The sequence below is a fragment of the Neoarius graeffei genome, chromosome 15 (assembly GCF_027579695.1).
Source record: "Neoarius graeffei isolate fNeoGra1 chromosome 15, fNeoGra1.pri, whole genome shotgun sequence".
NCBI lineage: Eukaryota > Metazoa > Chordata > Actinopteri > Siluriformes > Ariidae > Neoarius > Neoarius graeffei.
Window position 1 is genome coordinate 20,838,024 of NC_083583.1, and position 16,082 is coordinate 20,854,105.

A 16,082-nucleotide genomic window follows, 5' to 3' on the forward strand; every position below is an offset into this window, starting at 1 on the left:
TAACCCATTCTTGTCTAATGTAGGATTCTAGTTGCTCAACTGTCTTAGGTCTTTTTTGTCATATCTTCCGTTTTATGATGCGCCAAATGTTTTCTATGGGTGAAAGATCTGGACTGCAGGCTGGCCAGTTCAGTACCCGGACCCTTCTTCTACGCAGCCATGATGCTGTAATTGATGCAGTATGTGGTTTGGCATTGTCATATTGGAAAATGCAAGGTCTTCCCTGAAAGAGACGTCGTCTGGATGGGAGCATGTTGCTCTAGAACCTGGATATACCTTTCAGCATTGATGGTGTCTTTCCAGATGTGTAAGCTGCCCATGCCACACACACTAATGCAACCCCATACCATCAGAGATGCAGGCTTCTGAACTGAGCGCTGATAACAACTTGGGTCATCCTTCTCCTCTTTAGTCCAAATGACACGGCGTCCCTGATTTCCATAAAGAACTTCAAATTTTGATTTGTCTGACCACAGAACAGTTTTCCACTTTGCCACAGTCCATTTTAAATGAGCCTTGGCCCAGAGAAGACGTCTGCACTTCTGGATCATGTTTAGATACGGTTTCTTCTTTGACCTATAGAGTTTTAGCTGGCAACGGCGGATGGCACGGTGAAATGTGTTCACAGATAATGTTCTCTGGAAATATTCCTGAGCCCATTTTGTGATTTCCAATACAGAAGCATGCCTGTATGTGATGCAGTGCCGTCTAAGGGCCCGAAGATCACGGGCACCCAGTATGGTTTTCCGGCCTTGACCCTTACGCACAGAGATTCTTCCAGATTCTCTGAATCTTTTGATGATATTATGCACTGTAGATGATGATATGTTCAAACTCTTTGCAGTTTTACACTGTCGAACTCCTTTCTGATATTGCTCCACTATTTGTCGGCGCAGAATTAGGGGGATTGGTGATCCTCTTCCCATCTTTACTTCTGAGAGCCGCTGCCACTCCAAGATGCTCTTTTTATACCCAGTCATGTTAATGACCTATTGCCAATTGACCTAATGAGTTGCAATTTGGTCCTCCAGCTGTTCCTTTTTTGTACCTTTAACTTTTCCAGCCTCTTATTGCCCCTGTCCCAACTTTTTTGAGATGTGTTGCTGTCATGAAATTTCAAATGAGCCAATATTTGGCATGAAAATTTCAAAATGTCTCACTTTCGACATTTGATATGTTGTCTGTGTTCTATTGTGAATACAATATCAGTTTTTGAGATTTGTAAATTATTGCATTCCGTTTTTATGTACAATTTGTACTTCGTCCCAACTTTTTTGGAATCGGGGTTATAAATGTTGCAATTTTTTTGGTTATAAAGTTTTCTTCATTTAACATCAATCATTTTCAAAAATATCATAGGGAAAATTGAATAACGATCCCAAGACTCTGACTAAAACAGAATCGTGAATGATATATAATCCACGCCCGCATATGGGTGTGATGGTCATGTGTCCACATATCTTTGGCCATATAGTGTATGCGAACATTAAGACGTTTTCCTTCTGAATTATTTTGTGAACTGCATTTCTGATGGATGCACAGCTGGAGAGATAGATCGTAACCAATACTGTACGAGTGGCAGTAAACTTCTGCCTACTTTCTTCACTACAAAGTGGAGGAAAACTCACAGCGTCGTCTTTCTTGAGGTCGCGTTTGATTGGCTCGTAGCTGTCCTCCTGGCTGCGGAAGCTGAAGCTCTGAATGGCTTCAGTGACTCCTCTCAGAGAGCTGTAGATCTCCTCGGAGTTCATGTTCTCTGTGTCGTATTCCAGCATGCTGCACACATAACACACTACGTGTAAAGCTCCCGTCAGATTTTTTATAGCACAGTGCATTCGTTACAGGCATTAAGGATCACCTGAGAAGCATCCGGATCATTCTACTCCTAGGAATATATTACCCCGGGAAATTTTTAATGCTGTTTCATCCTTCAACATACTCAATGACGATAAAATAAGCCAAAAAGGAGGTATAAACATTTTGCCACAACAACAACAACAATGGTTACAATGTTTTGCAGATACAGTAAATCCCTCAAGCATAAATTAGGCGTCGTGTTCAGACACAAAACAGTTCAGTTATGAGTCACTCAAATCTACACGACAAACAAATGACAAAGAGCGAGCCCAGAACTATGTGGAGGATTTTTTTTTACAGGACACTGGAACAGTTATTCCACGAAATCGAGTCGTACATGAGCTGATCGCCGACGAGACGCATAGCACCGAGTTGGCTATAAGCCATGTACGACGAGATTGAGTGGAATAACTGTTTTATTCTATCCACATTCACTGGATTTTGAAAAACACAGCATTTTTATTTTAATTTTTTACAAATTCAATAAATGAAAACTTGATACAAAACGTCCAACAAAATAATTTCCGCTTAGAATGTAAACAAACCGGCGAAATGAGAGTAGCGATTTGTGAAAAATGCTGTAATAATAATTCTTGAAAAATAAAAAAAAGAGACGCTCTTAGCATCAGATACTTTTATTCCATATTTTGTTGCTTTTTTTTGTATTTTTTGGGGGTTTTGTTTTCGAGTAGAGTTTTTATTTCGTCCTCAGTTGGTTCAGCAACATGCGCCGCCATTTTGTTTTTCTCTCCTCATGGTATAGCTGGGTTTCAGTCACGTGGCTTTTCTTAGCCGTTTTACTGGACGTGAAATAGCTGGTGGTCTAAACGGCTGCCGTAGTGCAAACAACTAGTGATAACTAATCAGAGTACGCTCGTAATCTAGAAGCCATTGCTGACTTTAGGTATATTCAGAAGATTGCTATGTGCAATGGAATCGATCCCTACAGTCTGGGAAAGAAGGATTTGTCATACGATCTCGAAAACTACCCTTCAGTCGAGTTCCCCGACATCTCGAACTATCTGGTGTTGCAGACGTCCTTCTACACCGCAAAACAGATGAAAGCGTGGAAGAGTACGGAGGCTTACAACTTTTTTGTATGTAGCTGGGTAAAGGACCTCGGGATCAAGTCGCTGCCGAATGAACCCTGGATTGTTTTTGCTCGTGTAAGGATGTTTTTTTTAAACTTTTCGTTCGTGTCTTTACAACGAAGCGCTGCAAGTTGCAGTGTAAACAAACAGTTGGCTTGATTCTCACTTGTGTTGGCTCTTATCTCTCAGCTAAATCATTCACAAAGATCATCAGAAACCCCTTTAAAGACCTGGATCTTAGTTAAACAAGACGGAGAAGTGATCACGGCGCACTGTAACTGCACGGCTGGGGAAGAATTTTGTCGCGACCTTCATGCATAAGGACTTTGTGAGGAGTAAACAAAGAAACAGCTGGGGACTTTAGCGCTTCGTGACTAAAAAAAGTACCATAAAATAACAACACATAGCAAGAAAAGTACTTGTAAAACACTAACGCCATAGCTGAGAGGGAAATACAAACCTTTCACCAAGTGATCACTGCAAACTCCAGCATGCTTCGACTCGGCTGCCTTCGATTTCAGTGAGAGGTTCAAAAGCCGCCTTTCTCGACGTCTTGTTGTGAAATCCTGTGTTCGTTCACCCTTTTTTATTAGTTCACGGGGAACCCTAAAGAAACTTTTATCAGTTTCACGGTTTGATCGATTCGAAAAACCTAAAACAACGCCAGCGTAAGGCATTTTTCATGCAAGCAATGCACCTTCTCCATACAAACGCTTTGTCAACTGAGCTTTGGTAAACCATCAGCTAAAGTTTTGAATAACTAATGAGGCGGATATGACGTCATGTGAAACCCAGCAATATGAGCTGATAGCCTAGTAGCAGGGTAGCCAATCAGAGCGCGCGATTGCTCATATCCAGTGAATGTAGATAGAATAATACCTAATATGCATTAATAACCTCTTTTGTATCCTTAGAGCAACTTTTGTTAAGTTCATGGTACATTTTTAACTTCTTTGCTTTTAGTGCATTTCATTTTTAATGATAATGAGCTGATATCCTAGTAGAAGAGTAGCCAATCAAAGAGCGCAATTGCTCATATCCAGTGAATGTGGATACAGTGATAAAACTTAACCACGAGTTGGCCTAGTGGTTAATGTGTCCGCCTCTTGACCAGGAGATCATGAGTTCTACTCACAGTTGGGTCATACCAAAGACCATCATAAAAATAATACCGATTACCATCTGATGAGGCACGCCGCAATACAGATGCAAGGAGGGAGTCAAACTCTCACAGTTACCAGAGGACTAGCCCCCCACTGTAACCCTAGCTATGTGAGAGGCCAAAGGCTACTGAAATGGAGACTGGTGCCGCTTGATGTGGCATGGGAAAGACTGATATATATTGATTTGTGGCACCTCTTGCCTGTTTTTGTTCTCCAGTGTGTTTCAAAGTCATTTTCTTATCAAATTGAAGTATGTATGACAGTTATTGCAATTCACATAAAAGAGTAAAAAATGGGCGGCACGGTGGTGTAGTGGTTAGCGCTGTCGCCTCACGGCAAGAAGGTCTGGGTTCGAGCCCCGTGGCCGGCGAGGGCCTTTCTGTGCGGAGTTTGCATGTTCTCCCCGTGTCCGCGTGGGTTTCCTCCGGGTGCTCCGGTTTCCCCCACAGTCCAAAGACATGCAGGTTAGGTTAACTGGTGACTCTAAATTGACCGTAGGTGTGAATGTGAGTGTGAATGGTTGTCTGTGTCTATGTGTCAGCCCTGTGATGACCTGGCGACTTGTCCAGGGTGTACCCCGCCTTTCACCCGTAGTCAGCTGGGATAGGCTCCAGCTTGCCTGCGACCCTGTAGAACAGGATAAAGCGGCTAGAGATAATGAGATGACATGAGAGTAAAAAATGATGTGATACTCGAAGCATTTAATAGTTAATGGAGAACTGAAGTCATTTTTAAACTTGCTTTATTTCTTAATTCACGTGTTATTCGATTACGTTTTCGGTTTTAGTAACCTTACATCGTGACTCGTATTGGCAACTAATTGCAATTAAATATTATACTTATCAGCCTATTCGGTTTTTAGCCATGTTGAATTTAGTTCGTTTGGTCCACAGCAGGCGGCGCTTACTGTATCCGCGCGATCTTCACGAGACTTGTGCAAGACCTCGAAACGTCAAGTGTCAGCCAGGTGTCAGTGCCGCCATTTTGAAAACTGTTTTCCAAACGAAATATTTCACAAAAACGAGTTTAATTGACGATTACCTCTGACTTTTTTCAAACTTTCCTGATTGCTATCAAAACAAACAAAACTCCCGGCTTGATTACGTCAGCATTCGAAGGAGGGCGCGCGAGTCTTTCGACGACGTTGGCAGATTTCCGCTGTACGTTTTACTGCCGTCCTACGATGTCTCGCACAGGTCTCGACAAATCTCGTTTACAGCCATTGCTTTGACATATGGACTGATATATTACAGAGCGTATTTCAAACACTCATAACTTGCTATAGCAGCGGCAAAATAGCGATCAAAAACGCATTCGTATATTTAATAAAATGAGAGAAATAGAATTTTGATAATAAAAAAAATTTGCCTTCAGTTCTCCTTTAAGTTCATCTTGTTTTGCTATAAACTTACGACACGAGTCTTACAATAACAACTTTTTCAGTAGCCTTTTCTAGACATCTGTATTCAATCTACTTCACCATTCAGAATGTAAAAAACTCCCTCAATGCTGCTTTAGCTATATCAGTCATCTCTATTAGACAGGAATTAAGTGTGACGAGAAATGTGCAGTTTAGTGAAACCATCTGTGTGAGAGACGTTCTGAATATATTTAGCGCACTTTGTGGAATCCCCTCGAGGACACGCTCTGTGAACACTAGACAACATGCTGAACGCTTTGTTTGATGCGGGTTTGTAGCCTTGTCAACAGCTCCTGAATTTAATCGGCTTTAGTTTAAATGTGCAGTCTTCATCCAGACGCAGAACAAAAGAGATTCAAATGAAGGGAGTAAAAGAAACAGATTTGCAAATAGTCAAGTACCAAGTGTTGATTTGATATCAAGAGAACACGAGAAGAATTGTGAGATGTGAAGAAAACTAAGAAAGTTGCGTGTCTGACCATTTTGAGACATTCTTCCTGTAGGGACTCGTAACAAATGCAACACAAGCAAACAGCTAATAAACAAAAGACTCTTTCTAAATGGGAAAGTGACACCCCATGACCTTTGACCCCACACTGTGACCCCCAGGCGGAAGGCCGTTACCTGGGCGAGGGGGCCCGGCGCCCAGGTCGGAGAGGGGGGGTGCCAGGGCCAGAGGGAGGGGGAGTGAAGGGACACGGGGCCTTTGAGAGACCGTTCGAACTCCAGCCCCATATACGACTGAGTCAGGAACAAGGGATGATGCAGGGGAAAACAAAGAGAAAGAGGAGAAACAGAAGAAAGGAAAGGAATAGCAGAGGAAAACAGGCTTGCGTGTTAGAAGGTCAGCTTACAGGTTATTAGTACTGGTAAAGAGCAGCAGAAATCCATAATCAAACATGGGACTGGCTCAATTACATACAGTGGTTTGCGTAAGTATTCACCCTCTTTGTAATGTTGCAACCTGGAACTGAAATGTAGGATTAAGTGTTAAAGCTAGACTGCCTTTCAAATTCTTCAAGTTTAGGTCATACAAAGAATTTTCCCTGACCCCCAATTATTTCTGTTTAGTGGACCGAAAGCTACTGAATTCGAATCACAGACTTCCAATTTTATTAAATAGAACAATTAATGAATTTAGAGCCACGTGGCCCTAAATTCTCCGCTATTTTTTCCTGCTTCACTATGACCCAATTCAAGATATTACGTCATGCATCACGTGGTGGGCTTTCCCCGTTCGCGCAAGGTATTGTGGGATACAAATTTGAAACAGGAGAGAAAAATGGCAGACGTGAGTGTGCGAATGAACCGTGAAAGACCGACTACAGTAACGGAAAGCGAGAAGAAAAGACGTTATGTTGCGAAAGAATAATAATAATGGTTTATTTACAGCTTTCCAAATACAATTTTGGCTCTTCATCCAGAAAATCGAATCAAATCTATATAACTATATACAAATGCAGTATAAAAAAATACTATATAAATACTGTATAAAGATATAATAGGTAATAAAAACTATTGTAGAAGATAAAAAAAACAAACTGCAGAATTTAATAAAGGCGTTACTGCCTATTCGAGGAAGCATTGAGAAAGTACGACTTGGTTTTCCTAAGGAAAGGTCCCCTCTCTACAGTAAAGAAAGGAAACGCAGGACCAAACTAATAAATATCGGCGGTCAGCGAGCACCTCGGTGTGATCAGCTGTTCGTTTAGCGACAGAATGATGGAACTGTCAGTGCACGGTCAAGGTAAACCTGTAGATGGCAGTAATGCAACACTGTGGATGCCAGCTGCTGTAAAACTCAAAAGAAGAAGGAAAAGAAGACGACGACGAAGGTAAATGTGCGCATGCGCACATGGACTCCCTCTGCCTGCTTGCCTGCACGAAGCGAGTGATTTCATGCACATTATTTGCTCGGGAATCCCCTCAAATTAAATAACTTCCCAGCCACAGAATGGCCTGATATTTTGTGAGATATTACAGAAATAAACATACAGTTAGGTCCATAAATATTTGGACAGAGACAACATTTTTCTAATTTTGGTTCTGTACATTACCACAGGGACGTCACTAGGTTTGAGAGACAGGGGTAGCTTAGCACCCAGAGGAGAAAAGGTATTGTGCGCGCGCAGCGCGCGCTGAACATTTTTCAGAGCACCTACTAAGGCTGTCAATCAATTCATTATTTCAAGAGCATCGCACCTTGGGGACACACTTCCCACCATTTCTATTCTATTTTAAAATTGCTTTCATCATTTAATTGCTTGCTGAAGCAACTTCACCAGACTCCCTTTCTTAAAAAATCTTCGTATATCCATCTAGCCAAAGGATAGACAGACAGATAATCTTTTCCCATGCCAAAACTAATGCTAGTAGGCTACAACCCACACAGCTTAGTAAGTTTGTTCACCATGCTAACGTGCCAGATTTACAGTTGAAATAGAAAAGCTACAATATCGTCTTTCCTCACTACCCATTGCTCAATATAGCCTAGGTAAAGTTAAGCAAATGCGAACCACTGACATCAAATTACAATCTCACCGTGTGTGTCTGCAAATGAAAGCATAGAATTCTGACTCTCTGCAAACCCAACTCAATGGAAGCCCGCACCGCGCCTGCTGCAGAATGCCCGCGTAGTTTTTTAAGTCCTACTAGCCTACCACTCGACGTGACGCTTGACACAGAGCCAATGAGGAGGAATCATAACAATATTAATAATATTGCATTAAACAATAAATAAGCAAGCAGAAACTGTTGTTCGGATTAACTTGCGTTCTTGATGGCTCATGTTCAGTGCTTTACTGCCTTTGTTTTTTTTGGGGGGAAAAAAAATTAAAATATAAATAATTTAAAAAAGGGCAAAAAATATAGGGTGGCTTTGCCATAAGATAGGGTGGCTGGAGCTACCCTAAAATGGGTCTGGCGACGTCTATGTATTACCACAATGAATTTTGAACAAAACAATTCAGATGCAGTTGAAGTTCAGACTTTCAGCTTTAATTCAGTGGGTTGAACAAAATGATTGCATACAAATGTGAGGAACTAAAGCATTTTTTAAACACAATCCCTTCATTTCAGGGGCTCAAAAGTAATTGGACAAATTAAATAATTGTAAATAAAATGTTCATTTCTAATACTTGGTTGAAAACCCTTTGTTGGCAATGACTGCCTGAAGTCTTGAACTCATGGACATCACCAGACGCTGTGTTTCCTCCTTTTTAATGCTCTGCCAGGCCTTTACTGCAGCGGTTTTCAGTTGCTGCTTGTTTGTGGGCCTTTCTGTCTGAAGTTTAGTCTTTAACAAGTGAAATGCATGCTCAATTGGGTTGAGATCAGGTGACTGACTTGGCCATTCAAGAATATTCCACTTCTTTGCTTTAATAAACTCCTGGATTGCTTTGGCTTTATGTTTTGGGTCATTGTCCATCTGTATTATGAAACGCCGACCAATCAGTTTGGCTGCATTTGGCTGGATTTGAGCACACAGTATGTCTCTGAATACCTCAGAATTCATCCGGCTGCTTCTGTCCTGTGTCACATCATCAATAAACACTAGTGACCCAGTGCCACTGGCAGCCATGCATGCCCAAGCCATCACACTGCCTCCGCCGTGTTTTACAGATGATGTGGTATGCTTTGGATCATGAGCTGTACCACGCCTTCGCCATACTTTTTTCTTTCCATCATTCTGGTAGAGGTTGAGCTTGGTTTCATCTGTCCAAAGAATGTTCTTCCAGAACTGTGCTGGCTTTTTTAGATGTTTTTTAGCAAAGTCCAATCTAGCCTTTTTATTCTTGAGGCTTATGAGTGGCTTGCACCGTGCAGTGAACCCTCTGTATTTACTTTCATGCAGTCTTCTCTTTATGGTAGATTTGGATATTGATACGTCTACCTCCTGGAGAGTGTTGTTCACTTGGTTGGCTGTTGTGAAGGGGTTTCTCTTCACCATGGAAATTATTCTGCAATCATCCACCACTGTTGTCTTCTGTGGGCGTCCAGGTCTTTTTGCATTGATGAGTTCAGCAGTGCTTTCTTTCTTTCTCAGGATGTACCAAACTGTACTGTAGATTTTGCCACTCCTAATATTGTAGCAATTTCTCGGATGGGTTTTTTTCTGTTTTCGCAGCTTAATGATGGCTTGTTTCACCTGCATGGAGAGCTCCTTTGACCGCATGTTTTCTTCACAGCAAAATCTTCCAAATGCAAGCACCACACCTCAAATCAACTCCAGGCCTTTTATCTGCTTAATTGAGAATGACATAACAAAGGAATTGCCCACACCTGCCCATGAAATAGCCTTTGAGTCAATTGTCCAATTGCTTTTGGTCCCTTTAAAAACAGGGTGGCACATGTTAAGGAGCTGAAACTCCTAAACCCTTCATCCAATTTTAATGTGGATACCCTCAAATGAAAGCTGAAAGTCTGGACTTTATGTCCATGTCCATTATATAACTATAACTTGAATATGTTTCAGTAAACAGGTAAAAAAACAAAATTTGTGTCAGTGTCCAAATCGACCTAACTGTATATCACAATGACCAAATTTCAGAGGGAACTAAATTTCATCGATTTTATGAAATCAAAAGGCCATCTCGCTTTAAGATTCTGCATAAAAGAAGTCAAAATATTCAAGTTGCGGGGGGGGGGGGGGGGGGGGGGGGGGGGGGGGGTTGAGGTTCTGTGGTCTGATGAAACCAGAATTGAACCTTCTGGCCTTGTCAAAAGACACTATGCCAGCTGAAAACCCATTGCTCTGATAACATCATCCCTATCGTGAAGTATGGTGGTGGGAACATCATGTTGACAATTATCCTTGGTAACTTGGTTGCTTCTTTGACTCGTGCCCTCTGTACTTACTCACTGACAGTGGTGGATAGACTCCGCTAGGTCGTCATGGTTGTGACATATTCTTTCCATTTTATAATAATAGATTTAATGACATTTAATATAAATACGGACGTGATTATAAGAAATCACGCATGCTGATTGGTTAAGAGATTTGGATTATTTCTCGATAATCACCTCGAGCAACTCGGCAAAATGGCCGCCGATCGCTTCGACACCATAAGTGAGGAAGAATTACAAGTGATGAAAGAAAATGCTGTTCCTAAAAGCACTAAAGATGCTACGAAGTTTGCTCTAAAACTATTCAAGTTTAAGGTGGAATTGTGATTTATTTTATCCGTTTCAAAACAAAGTATTTTATGTGACTCGGTGTAAATAAGTGGCACAAGTCTGCACACATTACATTTGCATGCCGCTTTTGAAGATTGAAATAAATTATTTTTTAAATATTACTTTTAATTTTTTTTAATAATCACCCGTGTATTTATCCTAAAAACAATTATCCGTCTCAGGCTCAGGGAATATTGGTGATTGTTATACATACAGGACACTTTTTTGGGATAAAAACGTGCTCTATTCCCTTCTAGCGGGTTCCATTCATTTGCTTTGATAGCGTGCAATATTGGTAGCATATCGCTTATCCTATGTGCATTACGGTTTATGATATTGCATGGTTGTCAAGACAACATGACATCACATGTCGGAGCTGATGTGAATATTCAATGAGAAAGATTTATGCTGCGCATGCGCAGAAGCATTTCTTTGTTCGCCGGGAAAGAGGAAGACGTGTTGAACACCCGAAAGGCTACCAAAACTTCATTAGATATTCTTCACGCATATTTACAAGAGAAAAACATACCAACGGACATAAAAAAACTGGAAAAGTGTATAATAATAATAATAATAATAATAATAATAATATTGGCTGGCTGTTTTCCATGGTATATCAGATATATTCCATTCAGCTAGCATGATATTGAACGAGTTCAATATCATGCTAGCTGAATGGAATACATCTGATAGACCACGGAAAATAGCCAGCCAATATTATTTAAATAATAACCTCGACTTCATTTCGGTTATTATTCAGCGATATTCACTTCGTCTTCGGTGAATAATTGTTAAATAATCCCAGTTAATTCGATTTCATACTAGGTTCTAACACTACAAAAAAGTGGAAACGTTCAAGGGGGGTGAATACTTACCTTTGACCTCTTAATTGTGTTTGCTAACGTTTAGCAATGGCCTTATGGACGATGGCTTTATTACTTGTTTATGGATTCTGTTTCACAAGCAGAGCTACGTACAAGTGCATGCAAGCGGTTGGAGAATTAAACAATTTTGCTTCAATACAAAACATCTGCAGTTGTTTTCAGCTTTGATGAGTTTAAAAGCTTTTTGACTGAAAACTTATCTCTGGTGAAAAGCCACAAAAGTGGTCCTGTCCGCATACTTCCAGAATGTTCTGTGTGACTTTTACTGCAGTGTTGTAGTACCTGGGTGAGAGGCCTCCATGAGAGCAGTTTGTAGGAGATGTCAGGGGACTGGTGCGGGAACCAGAGAGTCTTGGAGGTGTGCGGCCTACCGTGTTGCTCGGCGAGCTCTTAAATGTAAAGAAATAAGTGAAATAAATGAGATTTGCACTACTGTGTGAACAAATCCTTGGAAAATCTTACAAAGCGATATTTTTTTTCTATTATAAAGAGCCACAAATGTTCTTAAATTCCATGTATTCTGCTTTTCGTTGTATAATGAGCTTCAGCATCCATTGCTGTGAATGTTTAAAGGTGCTGACTGTGAAGTCATCTGAAATTTTCAATTTTTTTTTTTTTATTGTGCATGGCGTTTTTCTATGTCTCGCAAAAGACAATATCATTCAGTAGATATGTTACATTCATTATGTCTTCTTATTAAATCAAATTGTTAGTTTTCTTTTGTTTCAGACATATAAAAGTTTTTTCCTTTACCTGACATGTTTCGACGGTGTAACTTCCGTCTTCATCAGAGGGTCACCCGGATGTTGGTGTGTGACGTGCCTGTATAATCAGCTGATGTTACAGAGGTGTGACCTCCCTGTCAATATTGACAGGTCGGTCACACCTCCCGCTGTCAGTGTTGCCCCCTCAGGACGGCGCTCCAGGTGTGGGAGAGCATGTATGCCCCCTCATCCCTGTTTATTATTCTTGGGCTACGCTTTCTGATTTCTATTGACTCCTTAATCCAACGGTGGTATCTGTTGTTCTCTTGTTGTATGATTTGAGCATTGTCCCAGTCCATTATATGATTTTCCCTTCTGCAGTGGTCTGTTATTGCTGACTTGAGGTTCTCTTGCATGGCTTTATCTTTTATTGCTCTTGTTTGTCTCTGTTCTGTTTCTTTTTCACAATCCTTTTTATGTTCCTTTTTTCGTGTACTAAACCTCCTTCCTGTCTCCCCAATGTCACACCTCCGTAACATCAGCTGATTATAAAGGCACGTCACACATCAACATCCGGGTGACCCTCTGATGAAGACGGAAGTTACACCGTCGAAACATGTCAGGTAAAGGAAAAAACTTTTATATGTCTGAAACAAAAGAAAACTAATGATTTGACAATATCATACAGACGAGATGTGATTGTTTTGATGTGCTGAGGGTCACTTTTCTCCATTTTGGGACCGTTTTCCTACCTCTTGAGGTAAACAGTATGGCCCTATGGAAATAGCCGAACACGGGGAGCTTTTTTTTTAACATGAAGAGCTTTAACTAATTAGCATAACTGTGGAACTGCATCACACTAAGATGGTGACACGCCAAAAGCGTCGTGCCGATTGAAAATTTAGATTATACCAGCAGATCATGTTACATCGAAAAGCTGAAACATGCAGGCATCATGGATCCATATAATTTACCCACAAATGTATTTATTTATTATTTATTCTGCACAATGCTCTCTCTCTCTCTCTCTCTCTCTCTCTCTCTGTGCGCTGTGCACACGTATGTGTGTGCGTTCACTGCTTCAGATGGATTAAATGCAGAAGAGGAATTTGAGGAATTTCGCTGTGCTTGAGTTTACATGTGACAAAAATAAAGGCTTGTTCTTCTTAATTTACCCACAAATGTATTTATTCCACTTGAAAAGTATTCTGCAAACCAGCTACTGGATTTCAGACTTCCTGAACTATTTAGCATTTGGGACTTCTAAATACACCGGAGATGCTAAAGGCACACAAAGATGCCTACCAATATTTCGAGGCAGGTTTCATGCCGGAATGTTATGGGAAATTCCTGATAAAGAAAAATACCTTATTATGACAAAGGTAAGCTCAAACATGGAGTTCTAACAGTAATAAACAAGCCAGGGCCTAGATCTAGCATATTTAATGGTGTTTAGCCTCGTGTACATTATCAGTACATAACAAACATGCTGCTAGTTGCGCCAAGTGTTAGGTCTAATAAAATATATTGCGTCCAAAAGCCACATCCTGATCTACATTTTAACATTACGCAAAGCTTTCACACTAAACTGATATAAAATGTTCTCCACATACACGGAAATGTTTTTATCATCCAGCCTTCCTGTTTAACTGCAGCTTGCCATTTTTCTCGTCTTTCTGGGTTCGCTGGGAAGTGGTGAAAAGTTAAACCAGGCTTATCTCCACATCTGTTATTACATCCAGAAGCAATACAGGTCTCTGGCATTGTTCTTTTAGATGGAACTTCTAAAAGTTTATCTGTAGATCTTTACTGAATTGGGCTTACAATCACTCGCATACACTTGTGCCGGTCATTGTCCATTACATTACATGGCATTGAGCAGATGCTCTGATCCAGAGGGACATACAAAGCTTGGTCGGATAAACAAATCCGCAGTTACGATGATGTCCCGTGTACAGACCTTATAACTCCATACTTGTGACTGTGGAGTCGAGCCCATGCATTCTAAGGCTAAGATAGCTAAGCGCTAGCTAGAATGATTTAGTTATCTGGTCAGAAAAATGACGTGTCATCTAACCTTGCTGTATCTTGCAGTTGCACTCACTAGGCAGGCTTTCCTTTTCCGCCGGTTTTTAGCTGGCAGGAGAGCGGAGTCCACCATATTTGCCCATGCCGACTTGTTTTGGTTAAAAGTAGGTCAAACACCCCATGATGGTCGCATGATATTGCTGCTCACTTGCTTCAGCAATTTTCAGAATCATAAAATGCGGGACGCTTTTTTATCTCGGCAAAACATTTGCACATAAGATACATGGTGTATGCGGCAGCGAAACATCTCGAAACTCCAACAGCAATAGAAACAGAACATTTTGCCCAGAATTCAACTTTACACTCAGCACCTTTAAATGATATCCTTTCAGTATTGATTGTACTTTCAGTAGCAAGGTTATAATGTTGGCGTACCGTGGCGGCAGCATTGCTGGAGTTCTTCAGGTGATTATGCAGGAGTTTGGTGGCTCCGTCCTGGAAGGTTTTCGGCAGTGCTCCGAGGAGCATCGTGAACTCTGGGGTGTTCAGCTCGAACAGGGAGATCAACACCATCTGAGCAGCCTGCAATACAAACACAGTGTACAGTTAGAAGAGGACTGGGATGGACGTGAGCAAATACGAGGAGGGGAAGTTGTTTTATAGCTGCTTCGTAACATAGTTGACCTTGTACAAGTATCATATCATGATACTTGAAGTCACAATGTACAAATGGGAAAGAAATAAGAGGAAAAACCAACATTAAGTGTCTTCGTAAACCAACTGGCCGTTTCTATAGTGACAACTCATCTACACTGGTTAATAATAACAATGAACAGATCTCGCATCACACCGTGACATTAATTTATTTCTCATGAATTAAGTTATAAAATTTCCTTCACTTGAACATAGTCTTAACACGATTCTTTCACATTGTAATATTGTGCGTCTGTAAGATAAATATTAGGGCTGTCGAAGTTAACGCGTTATTAGTGCGTTAACGCAATTTAATTTGATCGCGATAAAAAAAAAATGACGGCGTTATCGCAGGGTATTTAAACAACAGTGAATTGGGCTCATCTTGGTAAGGAACAATGCAGATTTTCGCGGGTGACTAGCATGCAAAATAAAGCTAGTTATAACATTAACTTTGTGGTAAAACGTAGCTCTACAACTTGTCAAATAAACCTGCAACATGGTCAGTTAAATTGTAATCTGCATATGCGATGCGGTGCGAGTTCCGTTTACTTTCACTTTAGCGGGTGAAATGTGTTGATATCTGATGGGCTACGATCGGGAATGCGCACATTCCCTTTTCTCCACCTGTAGATTGTAGGTAGCCTAGCGATTTCCAAATAGCCTACTGCTTCACTTGAATGAACTTGCAGGAGTCAAACTACTTCCTCTTTGCTCTTCGAAGTGTAGCTTGCAGCCATTACAGTTGAGAAAAAAATATATAGTCTGTTATTTCTCCAAATCGTATTTTGCACATAGCCTATGCCCAACAGATGTCTGATAGGCTACATTGGAAAGAACATGCTGCATGCCTAGATCTAATATCAAAACCCGAATGCCAAATATTTGTGCATTAGGCCTATATATTGTCTATCATAGAGAAGATGAGCCTTATAATTGACATGGAGCATCAGAGCATATATTCAAATGTTTGCTCTGATGTAGAAATGTATTTGAGTACAATTTAAACAGATGTTTAAAGATTTGTTTGCGATTAATCGCGATTAACTACATAATTTTATGAGATT

At 40.7% G+C, this 16,082-nt stretch overlaps 1 protein-coding gene across 1 annotated transcript in view; it reads right to left on the reverse strand.

Moving 5' to 3' along the window:
* Positions 1 to 16,082, reverse strand: part of LOC132899240 (CLIP-associating protein 1-like) — a 233,637-nt gene that overhangs the window by 25,626 nt on the left and 191,929 nt on the right. Inside the window, exons 31-34 of the mRNA XM_060940986.1 lie at positions 14,758 to 14,904; positions 11,873 to 11,979; positions 6,156 to 6,272; positions 1,629 to 1,776 (exon numbers count right to left, since the gene is read on the reverse strand). Coding sequence (XP_060796969.1) covers positions 1,629 to 1,776; positions 6,156 to 6,272; positions 11,873 to 11,979; positions 14,758 to 14,904 — 519 coding nt within the window. The remainder of the gene's footprint in view (positions 1 to 1,628; positions 1,777 to 6,155; positions 6,273 to 11,872; positions 11,980 to 14,757; positions 14,905 to 16,082) is intronic.